This window comes from Ranitomeya variabilis, chromosome 3 (assembly GCF_051348905.1).
Source record: "Ranitomeya variabilis isolate aRanVar5 chromosome 3, aRanVar5.hap1, whole genome shotgun sequence".
In the NCBI taxonomy this organism is placed as follows: Eukaryota; Metazoa; Chordata; class Amphibia; order Anura; family Dendrobatidae; genus Ranitomeya; species Ranitomeya variabilis.
The window spans coordinates 422,371,691-422,386,521 of record NC_135234.1 but is presented as its reverse complement, the minus strand read 5'-3'; the positions used below and the strand labels follow the sequence as shown (position 1 = coordinate 422,386,521).

Sequence of the window (14,831 nt, the reverse complement as noted above, 5' to 3'; positions counted from 1 at the left end):
TGCGCACAAGATTATACGCTCCACGAAGATCTATCTTGGTGAACCAACTGGCCCCCCTAATCCGGGCAAACAGATCGGATAACAGTGGCAAGGGATACTGAAATTTGACCGTGATGTTATTTAGAAGGCGATAATCTATACAGGGTCTCAGAGAACCATCCTTCTTGGCCACAAAAAAGAACCCCGCACCCAAAGGGGACGAGGACGGGCGAATATGTCCCTTCTCCAAGGACTCCTTTATATAACTCCGCATAGCGGTATGTTCTGGTACAGACAAATTAAAAAGTCATCCCTTAGGGAACTTACTACTAGGAATCAGATTTATGGCACAATCACAATCCCTATGAGGAGGTAGGGCACTGGATTTGGGCTCATCAAATACATCCTGGTAGTCCGACAAAAATTCAGGGACTTCAGAAGGAGTAGAAGAAGCAATTGACACCAAAGGAGCATCGCCATGAATCCCCTGGCACCCCCAACTTGACACAGACATTGCTTTCCAATCCAGGACTGGATTATGAGCCTGCAGCCATGGCAGACCCAACACGACAACATCATGCAAATTATGTAGCACCAGAAAGCGAATTACCTCCTGATGTACAGGAGCCATGCACATGGTCAATTGAGTCCAGTACTGAGGTTTATTCTTGGCCAATGGTGTAGCATCAATTCCCTTTAGCGGAATAGGGAATTGTAAAGGCTCCAAGATAAAACCACAGCGCCTGGCAAATGACAAATCCATCAAATTCAGGGCAGCACCTGAATCCACAAAAGCCATAACTGGGTAGGATGACAGAGAACAAATCAAAGTAACAGACAAAATGAATTTAGGTTGTACAGTACCAATGGTGACAAACTTGGCAACCCTTTTTGTGCGCTTAGAGCATGCTGAGATAACATGAGCAGAATCACCACAGTAAAAGCACAACCCATTCTGACGTCTGTGGTTTTGCCGTTCAACTCTGGTCAGAATCCTGTCACATTGCATAGGCTCAGGTTTCTGCTCAGAAAATACCGCCAGAGGGTGCACAGGTTTGCGCTCCCGCAAACGCCGATCAATCTGAATGGTCAAAGACATTGACTCATTCAGACCCGCCGGCGTGGGGAACCCCACCATAACATCTTTAAGGGCTTCAGAAAGACCCTTTCTGAAAATCGCCGCCAGGGCGCACTCATTCCACTGAGTGAGCACTGACCACTTCCTAAACTTCTGACAATAAACCTCTGCTTCATCCCGACCCTGAGAGAGAGCCAGCAAAACCTTCTCTGTTTGATCTACCAGATTTGGTTCCTCATAAAGCACTCCAAGTGCCAGAAAAAACGCATAAACATTTAGCAGTGCGGGATCTCCTGGCGCCAAAGAGAATGCCCAATCTTGAGGGTCACCCCGCAACCAAGAAATAACAATTTTGACTTGCTGAACAGAGTCGCCAGATGAGCGGGGTCTCAGAGAAAGAAATAACTTACAATTATTCTTAAAGTTCAAAAACCTAGATCTATCTCCGGAAAACAGCTCAGGAATAGGTATTTTAGGCTCTGACATAGGACTGCGGACTACATAATCCTGAATGCCCTGTACCCTTGCAGTGAGATGATCCACACTAGAAGACAGACTCTGAATGTCCATATTAGTAGCTGCATACAGAACCACCCAGAGATTAAGGGGAGGAGAGAGGCAAAACACAGTGCAGAGGGAAAAAAAAAAAAATGACCTTAAGATTTCTCTTCTCCCTCTTTAGCTGCATTAACACTTTCGGGCCTGCTGTACTGTTATGATCCTGGTGGTAGGATCTCAAACTGACCTGACAAATATACCCTGAGTATATAGGACCAGTTCTGGGGATGTGGAAGCTATACTGACCGCAATCCTGATCCTATCCAAACACACTAAAGGCAGCTGTGGAACGTTACCTGAAAACCTAGACGTCTCGTCACAGCCTGAGAAACTGACTACCCCTAGAGAGAAAGCAAAGACCTCACTTGCCTCAGAGAAATGTACCCCAAAGTTTTAGATAGCCCCCCCACAAATAATAACGGTGAGTCAAGGGGAAAACACAAACGTAGAGATGAAACAGATTTAGCAAATGAGGCCCGCTAATACTAGATAGGCAGAAAATAGATAGGTGTCTGTGCGGTCAGTACAAAAACTATCAAAAGTAAACCACGCAGAGAATACAAGAACCCCCACACCGACTCACGATGTGAGGGGCGCACTCTGCACCCCAGAACTAACCAGCAAGCAAAAAATCACATAAAAGCAAGCTGGGCTGAACTCATTAAATAATGAGAAACGTTTTCAAGGAAATAATGAGAAACTGAACAAGCAAACTTGGCTTCTCATAGCAGGAGACTGGTCACAAGGAATATTCAGGAGAGCACAGGATCAGGACTGAATACACCGACAGCAGGCGACATCTAAAGGTCCAGGTGAGTTAAATAGGCCCAGCCTAGCAGGAAATGAAACAGCTGAGCCCAGCCAAGACCAGCCATATCTCTAAAGGCCACCAGAGGGAGCCCAAGAACAAACTCACACAGTACCACTCATGGCCACAGGAGGGAGTCCGAGAATGGAATTCACAACAGATCCCCCCTGCAGCATCCTTCAACATGACCGGTTTGGCAGTGGGTCAGTAATGGTGTGGGGTGGCATTTCTTTGGAGGGCCGCACAGCCCTCCATGTGCTCGCCAGAGGTAGCCTGACTGCCATTAGGTACTGAGATGAGATCCTCAGACCCCTTGTGAGACCATATGCTGGTGCGTTTGGCCCTGGGCTCCTCCTAATACAGGACAATGCCAGACCTCTGTAATAATTATAGGGGATAACTCAGGAGACTATTGACGTGGAACAAGACAACTACAGGACACAGTTTTATAAATGGTAAAGTCTATATTATCACACGGTGATTCAAACAGGTGCAGAGAGAAACTCAAGTCCACAACACTTGGTGTAAATATTAAATGCAGCTTAGCAGTCTATAGGAAACTTCAGAGGAAAATGCAATCACGCAGAAAAGTATATGAAGCACAATTATTCTTGAGGATACTTGACACGAATAACTCCTTGCTTAGTCCAAAACACAGATAGATATGCTTATAAGGCAGTTCAAATAATAGCTCAACCAGGGAGGCCTGGGTAATAGTCTCAAGTTCTTGCTGAGCAGCAACAGCTTACATGTCCAGCAAATGCCGATGGAAGTAAACACGAGCAGCAGATGAAGGAGGATTACTGGAACTGGTGTATGCAGCAGGAACTCAGCGCAGAGTAGCAGGATAACCCCACAGGTTCACAGGAGCAGGTATATAGCCAGGGTGTCACCAGAGGTCAGGAGCTGGATGCAAGGCAGAATACTCTAGCACAGACTGAAGGCTGGGGTGGAGTTTTATAGCAGAAAGACACAGTGTACATGAGACCAAAGACGCCATCTTGGAAAACGGCAGTAATGCACAAAAGGTAATAAAATTGTTCAGAGTCCTGACAACCTCATGTGGCTGGAGTGTGTCAGCAGTTCCTGCAAGGTGAAGGCATTGAAGCTATGGACAGGCCCTCCCGTTCCCCAGACCTGAATCCCGTCTCGCACCATCCACCAATGTCACGTTGCACCACAGACTGTCCAGGAGTTGGCGAATGCTTTATTCCAGGTCTGGGAGGAGATCCCTCAGTAGACCATCCGCCGCCTCACCAGTACCATGCCCAGGCATTGTAGGGAGGTCATACAGGCTCGTGGAGGCCACACACGCTACTGAGCATCATTTCCTTGTCTTGAGGCATTTCCAATGACGTTGGATCAGCCTGTAATTTGATTTTCCACTTTGATTTTGAGCATTATTCCAACTCAACTCCAAACCTCCATGGGATATTATTTGTGATTTACATTGATCATTTTTAGGTTTTATTGTTCTCAACACATTCCACTATATACTGAATAAATGAATAAAGATTTGCAACTGAAATATTTCATTCAGTGAGTGATATCTAGGATGTGGTATTATAATGCTCCCTATATATATAGTCATATTTTCCATTTAAAAATTACAAAAATGAAAATGGCCCAATGCAAAAGTTTTGGCACCCTTGGAGATCTGTGTGTGTCAGGACTCTGAACATTTTTTACCTTTTGTGCATTACTGCCCTTTTCCAAGATGGCGTCTTTGGTCTCATATGCACTGTGTCTTCCTGCTATAAAACTCCACCCCAGCCTTCAGTGTGTGCTAGAGTATTCTGCCTTGCATCCAGCTCCTGACCTCTGATTACTCCCTGGCTATATACCTGCTCCTGTGAACCTGTGTGGTGATCCTGCTACTCTGCTCTGAGTTCCTGCTGCACACACCAGTTTCCAGTAATCCTCCTTCATCTGCTGCTCGTGTTTACTTCCATCTGCATTCGCTGAACATGTAAGCTGTTTCTGCTCTGTAAAAACCTGAGACTATTAACCAGGCCTCTCTGGTTGAGCTAAGTTATGATTTGAACTGCCTTATAAGCTTATCTATCTGTGTTTGGACTAAGACAAGGATTTATTCATGTCAAGTATCCATAAGAATAACTGTGGTTCATAGACTTTCTGCGTGATTGCATTTTCCTCTGAAGTTTCCTATAGACTGCTAAGCTGCGTTTAATATTTACACCAAGTGTTGTGGACTTGAGTTTCTCTCTGCACCTGTTTGAATCACCGTGTGATAATATAGACTTTACCACTTATAAAACTGTGTCCTGTAGTTGTCTTGTTCCACGCAAAGAGTCTCCTGATTTATCCCCTATAATTATTACAGTGTGCTTAGATAACTTTGACCAAGGTTTAAAACCTTAATTAGCCTGTTAGAATTATGGCTCTTTCACTATCACCATTAGGAAAGGCAAGGTGATACAAATTTCCCAGCTTTATAAAAATCCAATGTCCTCTAACTTTGTGCCAAAAAAACAGCAGCCATGGATTCCTCTAAGCAGCTGACTAGCACTCTGAAAATGAAAATTGTGGATGCCCACAAAGCAGGAGAAGGCTACAAGAAGATAGCAAAGCATTTACAAGTTGCCCTTTTCTCAGTTTGAAATGTAATTAAGAAATGGCATTTAACAGGAATAGTGGAGGTCAAGATAAGGTCTGGAAGACAAAGCCAAATATTAGTGAGATCTGCTTGTAGGATTGCCAGAGAGGCAAATCAGAACCCCCGCTTGACTGCAAAAGGCCTTCAGAAAGATTTAGCAGACCCTGGAGTTGTGTATATTGTTCTGCTGTTCAGAGACACCTGCACAAATATGGTCTTCATAGAAGAGTCATCAGAAGAAAACCTTTCCTTTGCTGTCACCATAAAATTCAGCTTAAAAAGTATGCAAAATAACATCTAAACAAGCCTGATGAATTTTGGAAACAAGTCCTATGGATGAAAGGTGTGCATGGAGATAAAAGGTACAGAATTTCAGTAAAAGACCATCTCGCAAGCCATTAAGCATGGGGGATCAATCATGCTTTGGGGTTGTTTGCAGCGAATGATATGGGGAACATTTAATGGGTAGAGGGAAGAATGGATTCAATGAAATTTCAACAAATTCTTGAAACATAACACCGTCTGTTAGAAAGCTGAAGTCGAAAAGAAGATGGCTTCTACAAATAGATAATGATCTTAAACACACGTTAAAACCCACAGTAGACTACCTCAAAAGGCACAAGCCAAAGGTTTTACAATGTGTCTCACAGTCCCTTGATTTGATCATCATTGAAAATCCGTGCTAGATTTCAAAATAGCAGTGCATGCAAGACGACCCAGGAATCTCACAGAAATGGAAGAATTTTCCAAGGAAGGATGGATGAAAATTGACTCTTGGCTGTTAACAAAAATTGTTTACAAGCTGTGATACCTTCAAAAGTGGGTGCTGCTAGGTACTAACCATGCAGGGTGCCCAAAGTTTTGCATTGACTTATTTTCTTTTCTGTAATTTTTAAAATGTAGAAGGTGAAAATATATACTCGAGTATAAGCCGACCAGAGTATAAGCCGAGGCACCTACTTTTGCCACGGAAAACTGGGTTAGCTTATTGGCTCGAGTATAAGCCGGGTATTCATTGTCCCATCATCCCTGTCCTGCTATGTATGGCTCCCCCTTCCCTGTCCTGGTATGAATGCCTCCCCATCTCTGTCCCTGTCTGCATGCCTCCCCTGTCCCTGTCATTGTCTGCATGTCTCCCTCTTCCCTGTCCTGCTATGTATGCCTCCCCTTCCCTGCCCCTGTCTGCATGCCTCCCCCGTTCCTTCCCTGTATGCATGCCTCCCTGTCATGAATCCCAATGGCTAGGGATAGCAAGGGACAAGCAAAGTAATACAAAATATCGGACGAGCTCTAGGGTGATGGAACCTGGGCTGACCGCTGCCCTACGCCTGACAAACGCAACTAGAGATAGCCAGGGAGCGTGCCTACGTTGGTTCTAGACGCCACACACCAGCCTAAGAGCTAACTAGTACTGCAGAGAAAATAAAGACCTCACTTGCCTCCAGAGGAATGAACCCCAAAAGGTATAGTTGCCCCCCACATGTATTGACGGTGAAATGAGAGGAAGGCACACACATAGAGATGATATATATAGGTTCAGCAAATTGAGGCCCGCTGTAAACTAGAAAGCAGAACGATACAAAAGGGGTCTGAGCGGTCAGCAAAAAATCCTAATCAAAAAACCATCCTGAGATTACAAGAACCCATGTGCCAACTCATGGCACATGGGGAGAACCTCAGTCCACTAGAGCTACCAGCTAGCATAGAGACATAATAAGCAAGCTGGACAAAAAAAACCAACAACTGAAAATCAGCACTTAGCTTATCCTGAAAGATCTGGGAGCAGGTAGGCAGGAACCAAACAGAGCACATCTGAATACATTGATAGCCGGCAAGGGAATGACAGAAACGCCAGGTAAAATAGGAAACACCCAGCCTCTGATGGACAGGTGGAAACCAAAGGCCGCAACCCACCAAAGTCACCCAGTACCAGCAGTAACCACCAGAGGGAGCCCACAAACAGAATCCACAACAGTACCCCCCCCTTGAGGAGGGGTCACCGAACCCTCACGAGAACCCCCAGGGCGATCAGGGTGAGCTCTATGGAAGGCGCGGACCAAATCAGTCGCATGAACATCGGAGGCGACCACCCAGGAATTATCCTCCTGACCATAACCCTTCCACTTAACCAAATACTGGAGTTTGCGTCTGGAAACACGAGAATCCAAGATCTTCTCAACAACATACTCCAATTCTCCCTCCACCAGCACCGGAGCAGGAGGCTCAACCGAAGGAACAACGGGCACCTCATACCTCCGCAACAACGACCGATGGAACACATTATGAATAGCAAACGATGCTGGGAGATCCAAACGAAAAGATACAGGGTTAAGAATCTCCGAGATCCTATAAGGACCGATGAACCGAGGCTTGAACTTAGGAGAAGAGACCTTCATAGGGACAAAACGAGAAGACAACCACACCAAATCCCCAACAAGAAGTCGGGGACCCACGCGGCGACGGCGATTAGCAAACTGCTGAGTCTTCTCCTGAGATAACTTCAAATTGTCCACCACCTGGTTCCAAATCTGATGCAGCCTGTCCACCACCACGTCCACTCCAGGACAATCCGAACACTCCACCTGACCAGAGGAAAAACGAGGATGAAACCCCGAATTACAAAAAAAAGGAGAGACCAACGTGGCAGAACTAGCCCGATTATTAAGAGCAAATTCGGCCAGTGGCAAAAAAGCAACCCAGTCATCTTGATCAGCAGAAACAAAACACCTCAAATAAGTTTCCAAGGTCTGATTAGTTCGCTCCATCTGGCCATTCGTCTGAGGATGGAATGCAGACGAGAAAGACAAATCAATGCCCATCTTGGCACAAAACGTCCGCCAAAATCTAGACACAAACTGGGATCCCCTGTCAGAAACGATATTCTCCGGAATCCCATGCAAACGAACCACGTTCTGAAAAAATAAAGGGACCAACTCAGAGGAGGAAGGCAACTTAGGCAAGGGCACCAAATGAACCATCTTAGAAAAGCGGTCACACACAACCCAGATAACGGACATTTTCTGTGAAACCGGGAGATCAGAAATAAAATCCATGGAAATGTGCGTCCAAGGCCTCTTCGGGATGGGCAAGGATAACAACAACCCACTGGCCCGAGAACAGCAAGGCTTAGCTCGAGCACACACTTCACAAGACTGCACAAAGGTACGCACATCCCTAGACAAGGAAGGCCACCAAAAAGACCTGGCCACCAAGTCTCTAGTACCAAATATTCCAGGATGACCAGCCAACACAGAAGAATGGACCTCGGAGATGACTCTACTGGTCCAATCATCCGGAACAAACAGTCTTTCTGGTGGACAACGATCCGGTTTATCCACCTGAAACTCCTGCAATGCACGTCGCAAGTCTGGGGATACGGCGGACAATATTACCCCATCCCTAAGGATACCAGTAGGCCCAGAGTCTCCAGGAGAGTCAGGCACAAAACTCCTGGAAAGAGCATCTGCCTTCACATTCTTTGAACCTGGCAGGTATGAAACCACGAAATTGAAACGAGAAAAAAACAACGACCAACGAGCCTGTCTAGGATTCAAACGCCTGGCAGACTCAAGGTAAATGAGATTCTTGTGATCAGTCAAGACCACCACACGATGTTTAGCACCCTCAAGCCAATGACGCCACTCCTCAAATGCCCACTTCATGGCCAAAAGCTCCCAATTACCCACATCATAATTGCGCTCGGCGGGCGAGAATTTTCTAGAGAAGAATGCACATGGCTTCATCACCGAGCCATTAGAACTTCTCTGTGACAAAACCGCCCCCGCTCCAATCTCGGAAGCATCAACCTCAACCTGAAAAGGAAGTGAAACATCTGGTTGACACAACACAGGAGCAGAAGAAAACCGGCGCTTAAGTTCCTGAAAGGCCTCCACGGCCGCAGGAGACCAATCAGCAACATCAGCACCCTTTTTAGTCAAATCAGTCAAAGGTTTAACAATACTGGAAAAATTAGCAATGAACCGACGATAAAAATTAGCAAACCCCAAGAACTTCTGAAGGCTCTTTTACAGATGTAGGTTGTGTCCAGTCACAGATCGCCTGAACCTTGACGGGATCCATCTCAATAGTAGAAGGAGAAAAAATGTACCCCAAAAAAGAAATCTTCTGGACTCCGAAGAGACACTTTGAGCCCTTCACAAACAGAGAATTGGCCCGCAGAACCTGAAACACCTTCCTGACCTGTAGAACATGAGACTCCCAGTCATCAGAAAACACCAAAATATCATCCAAATACACAATCATAAACTTATCCAGATATTCACGGAAAATATTGTGCATAAAGGACTGAAAGACTGACGGAGCATTGGAGAGTCCAAAAGGCATTACCAAATACTCAAAATGGCCCTCAGGCGTATTAAATGCGGTTTTCCACTCATCACCCTGTTTTATCCGCACCAGATTATACGCACCGCGAAGATCTATCTTAGTGAACCACCTAGCCCCCTTAATGCGAGCAAACAAATCAGTCAATAATGGCAATGGATACTGATACTTGACTGTAATCTTATTCAGAAGGCGATAATCTATACAAGGCCTCAGGGAACCATCTTTTTTTGCCACGAAAAAAAACCTGCTCCCAGAGGGGACGAAGATGGACGAATATGTCCCTTTTCCAAGGACTCCTTAATATAATTCCGCATAGCAGTATGCTCTGGCAGTGACAGATTAAATAAACGACCCTTAGGGAACTTACTGCCAGGAATCAATTCTATAGCACAGTCACAATCTCTATGCGGAGGGAGCGAATTGAGCTTAGGCTCCTCAAAAACATCCCTATAGTCAGACAAAAACGCAGGGATCTCAGAAGAAGTAGATGAAGCGATTGAAATCGGAGGTGCATAATCATGAACCCCCTGACATCCCCAGCTTAACACAGACATTGTTTTCCAGTCCAGGACAGGATTATGAGTTTGTAACCATGGCAGACCAAGCACTAGTACATCATGTAAATTATACAGTACAAGGAAGCGAATCACCTCCTGATGAACGGGAGTCATGCGCATGGTCACTTGTGTCCAATACTGCGGTTTATTCATAGCCAATGGTGTAGAGTCAATTCCCTTCAGAGGAATAGGAACTTCCAGAGGTTCCAGACTAAAACCGCAGCGTTTAGCAAATGACCAATCCATAAGACTCAGGGCAGCGCCCGAATCCACATAGGCATCGACGGAAATGGAAGACAGTGAAAAAATCAGAGTCACAGACAAAATGAACTTAGGCTGCAGAGTACCAATGGCAAAAGATTTATCAACCCTTTTTGTGCGTTTAGAGCATGCTGATATAACATGAGCTGAATCACCACAATAAAAACACAATCCATTTTTCCGCCTATAATTTTGCCATTCACTTCTGGACTGAATTCTATCACATTGCATAGTCTCAGGTGCCTGTTCAAAAGACACCGCCAACTGGTGCACGGGTTTGCGCTCCCGTAAACGCCGATCAATCTGAATGGCCATAGCCATCGACTCATTCAGACCTGTAGGCGTAGGGAACCCCACCATAATATCCTTAATGGCCTCGGAAAGACCATTTCTAAAGTTTGCAGCCAGGGCGCACTCATTCCACTGAGTAAGCACCGACCATTTCCGAAATTTTTGACAATATATTTCCGCTTCATCATACCCCTGAGAGAGGGCTAATAAAGCCTTTTCAGCCTGAATCTCCAGGTTGGGTTCCTCATAGAGCAATCCCAATGCCAGAAAAAACGCATCCACATTGAGCAATGCAGGATCCCCTGGTGCCAATGCAAATGCCCAATTCTGAGGGTCGCCTCGCAGGAAAGATATTACAATCTTGACCTGTTGAGCAGGGTCTCCAGAGGAGCGAGATTTTAAAGAAAGAAACAATTTACAATTGTTCCTGAAATTCAGGAAGGTAGATCTATCTCCAGAAAAGAACTCTGGAATAGGAATTCTAGGTTCAGACATGGAAGTGTGAACAACAAAATCCTGTATGTTTTGAACTTTTGCCGCGAGATTACTCAGGCTGGAAGCCAAACTCTGGACATCCATGTTAAACAGCTAATATCAGAGCCATTCAAGGGTTAAGAGGAGGTAAGAAGCAGCTAGACAGCAATTAAGGGCTAGGCAGCAAAACTCTGAAGGAAAAAAAATAAATAAAAATAAATAAATAAATAAATTTCCCTTAAACACTTCTTTTTCTCCTGCTTCAGCCCAAACAATTAACACTTTGTGGGCCGGCTATACTGTCATGAATCCCAATGGCTAGGGATAGCAAGGGACAAGCAAAGTAATACAAAATATCGGACGAGCTCTAGGGTGATGGAACCTGGGCTGACCGCTGCCCTACGCCTGACAAACGCAACTAGAGATAGCCAGGGAGCGTGCCTACGTTGGTTCTAGACGCCACGCACCAGCCTAAGAGCTAACTAGTACTGCAGAGAAAATAAAGACCTCACTTGCCTCCAGAGGAATGAACCCCAAAAGGTATAGTTGCCCCCCACATGTATTGACGGTGAAATGAGAGGAAGGCACACACATAGAGATGATATATATAGGTTCAGCAAATTGAGGCCCGCTGTAAACTAGAAAGCAGAACGATACAAAAGGGGTCTGAGCGGTCAGCAAAAAACCCTAATCAAAAAACCATCCTGAGATTACAAGAACCCATGTGCCAACTCATGGCACATGGGGAGAACCTCAGTCCACTAGAGCTACCAGCTAGCATAGAGACATAATAAGCAAGCTGGACAAAAAAAACCAACAACTGAAAATCAGCACTTAGCTTATCCTGAAAGATCTGGGAGCAGGTAGGCAGGAACCAAACAGAGCACATCTGAATACATTGATAGCCGGCAAGGGAATGACAGAAAGGCCAGGTAAAATAGGAAACACCCAGCCTCTGATGGACAGGTGGAAACCAAAGGCCGCAACCCACCAAAGTCACCCAGTACCAGCAGTAACCACCAGAGGGAGCCCACAAACAGAATCCACAACACCTCCCCCATTCAGTCCCTGTATGCATGCCTCCTTATTCCCTATCCCTGTATGCATGTTTCCTATTGAAAAAACAAACAAAAACATCATACTCACCTACCTGTGCGCTGGCACTGCATCTCGTTCCAGCCAAAAGCGCCTGCCTGCAGCTCATCCTATGCTCCGCGGTCATGTGATACCGCTCAGTAAGGGGATGAATATGCGTTCCACCCCTATGGGAGTGGAGACATGTCCATATTCATCACCTTAATGAGCGGTACCACATGACTGCTGAGCATAGGATGAGCTGCAGGCAGGTGCCGGAGGCTGGAACGAGATGCAGTGCCAGCACCGAGGGTGCACAGGTAGGTGAGTATGATGTGTGCACCGGCTCCTGGCACCCGCTGCTCTGTCGACCCCTCCCCCACTGGCTTTCTGTACCTTGACTCGTGTGTAAGCCGAGGGGGACGTTTTCAGCACAAAAAGATGTGCTTAAAAACTCGTCTTATACATGAGCATATATGGTATTTATATTTTGCCAGAAATACAAAGGAAATGTGTCATCTTTAACTTTACGCCTTTTAGAGATCATTTAATCTTTAACTTGCTTAACTGCTCACAATAACAGTAATTTTGACCAGGGGAGCCCAAACTTTAACATACCACTGTGCATTGCGAAAGTGGCTCCCGGTCCACACAAACCCATGTGCATCTGGCTGGTTTCATTAAAGTTGTGTGACTCAGAAAGAGACCTGAGCAATGCAGATACAGGGGAAGATGGCAATCGGTAAGTATTTTAGAGCACCTACACTACATCACATGCATATTTAAAAATAGTTAGCTGAAAATTTTAGATTAGAGTGCTTTTTTAAGATAGACGTGGAATATAGGATGCTTTGGATGATCCCTCTCTATTGGAAGAGTACCTAGATGATAAACTGATAAGATGGTGGTACGTTGTTCAGAACCCCAGTGATCTATTGTACTATATGGAGGAATTCAACAGCAAGTGCTCAATTATATAGTTTTCAATTAGATCAATAAGGTGTATGTTTGTCTCCAAAGCTAGCTAATGTTTCATGATGTGATTCGATCAAATATGGAGTAAAATATATAAATATTACAGATGATCCAGCATATGCCTTTATTATGAACTCTGCTTTCTATGAGGCTGTATTTTATTGGTGTAGTACTAACGTTCAGCTTCCTCTCTTTTCAGGTATACGTCCTCCGTTAAATATGACTCTGATAGGCATTTCATTGACAATATATATATGCCGGTAGGACTGGGAGTCTCTTCATGTAGTCAGACTGTAATCTGCATTCCTAACTGTACATGGCGCAACTACAGAGCTGAAGTTCACTTTGAACCAAAGAACAAGCCCCAGAGATTCATGAGCACCACAATTGTCTATCCAAAGCACACAAAAACTGTGTATACTACTACTCTGGATTACAACTGCAAGAAGTGTATGAGGCGCTTTCTCTCTAGTGTAGAACTCGAGTCAGCTGAACATGTGGGCAATGAATGCTTTCTGGATGAATACTGATCGTTTGCGTGTCCAGTGCCAACCTCTCTGCCTTAGAGACCTACAATGAACCTTTGAACAACTTCAAACTGGCAGAACCTACAGAAGTACTTTTTAAGATGATGAAAGTATATATGAAAGTCTTTCACTCAGAAAATACATACTTAGTACGAAATCTGAAACCTTACTTGGGTAACTTTATTCCGCAGAATAACTGGCGATACTTTTTGTAGAACTTTTTCAAAGCATTGTCTAAAGCCTTGGGACATCTATAGGACTAGGAACTGAAATACCTTACTATGAAAACTAAAAGAATTGAGCAAGACACAAACAATATACGTCACTCCAACTGCATCACAGAAATGTACTGGACGCTGCTGTAAAATACCGTAATTTTGTCTGCTCAATGCCACATTTTACTTTTTTCAAGTGGACAATAATACAAATAATAGGCATCCAGGGTTTGACATATGAAAAACATCATATTATCAACATAGAAGATGATATAATTATATGACAGGCTACATGGTTCGTGGTTCATACATGCAATAAAATCTGAACTGTTTAGTATAAATACACACGGTATATGGATTACCCCTAGGGGAAACTTGTATGGACATTTATTGCTGTGAGAACTGCTATTTGGTTATTGGATATCATTTTTAATTTTACATCTCTATCCTTTGTTTAAATAAAGCACTTAACTGGTCAAACATGAAATTATATTTATTCATATACGTTTCATTTACATAAATGTTATTGCAAAACAGTAATAATGCCAGGTGTACAAATATGTGATGGGTCAAAGAATCGAAGCACAAGGACACAATGTGTTGCACAGATTTTAAAGTGAAATTTGATCTTCTGCTAAGTTATTACTATTATTATGGTCTCCAGACCCCAGAGCATAATAAATGTATGGATTTAAAAACTATCTCCCCAGCCCGTGATCTGGCCATCCTCACTAATTCTTCTCACCTTTTCTAGTCTAGCGTATCCGTATTGTCTACTTTAATCTACGATGTGACTTCTAGCTCGACTAGGCCTCTGCCAACACTATGTGTCGTGTCATCACTTTGTCACTTTGGCGACACTTGCCAATGGCAAAGGTCCACAGTATTGTCAGAGGCCTAAACAAGCCAGAAGACATGGCCTGGACTGAAGAAGATGTGTGCAGAACCAGACAGTGGGCTGATGGGACAGATGGGCTGTGAGGTGAGTATTTTTTTAGCCATTTTGCCTGACCTACAACAGTTCAGCAAAATATTAGCTGCAGCTGGCCGTCAATTTGCTGAATTAATTT

The 14,831-nt window shown here is 44.4% G+C and overlaps 1 protein-coding gene across 1 annotated transcript in view; it reads left to right on the top strand.

Moving 5' to 3' along the window:
- Nucleotides 1-14,248, top strand: part of RFLNB (refilin B) — a 39,996-nt gene extending 25,748 nt beyond the window's left edge. Inside the window, exon 3 of the mRNA XM_077296356.1 lies at nucleotides 13,219-14,248. Coding sequence (XP_077152471.1) covers nucleotides 13,219-13,549 — 331 coding nt within the window. The 3' untranslated portion in view covers nucleotides 13,550-14,248. The remainder of the gene's footprint in view (nucleotides 1-13,218) is intronic.
- The last annotated feature ends 583 nt before the right edge of the window (nucleotides 14,249-14,831 follow it).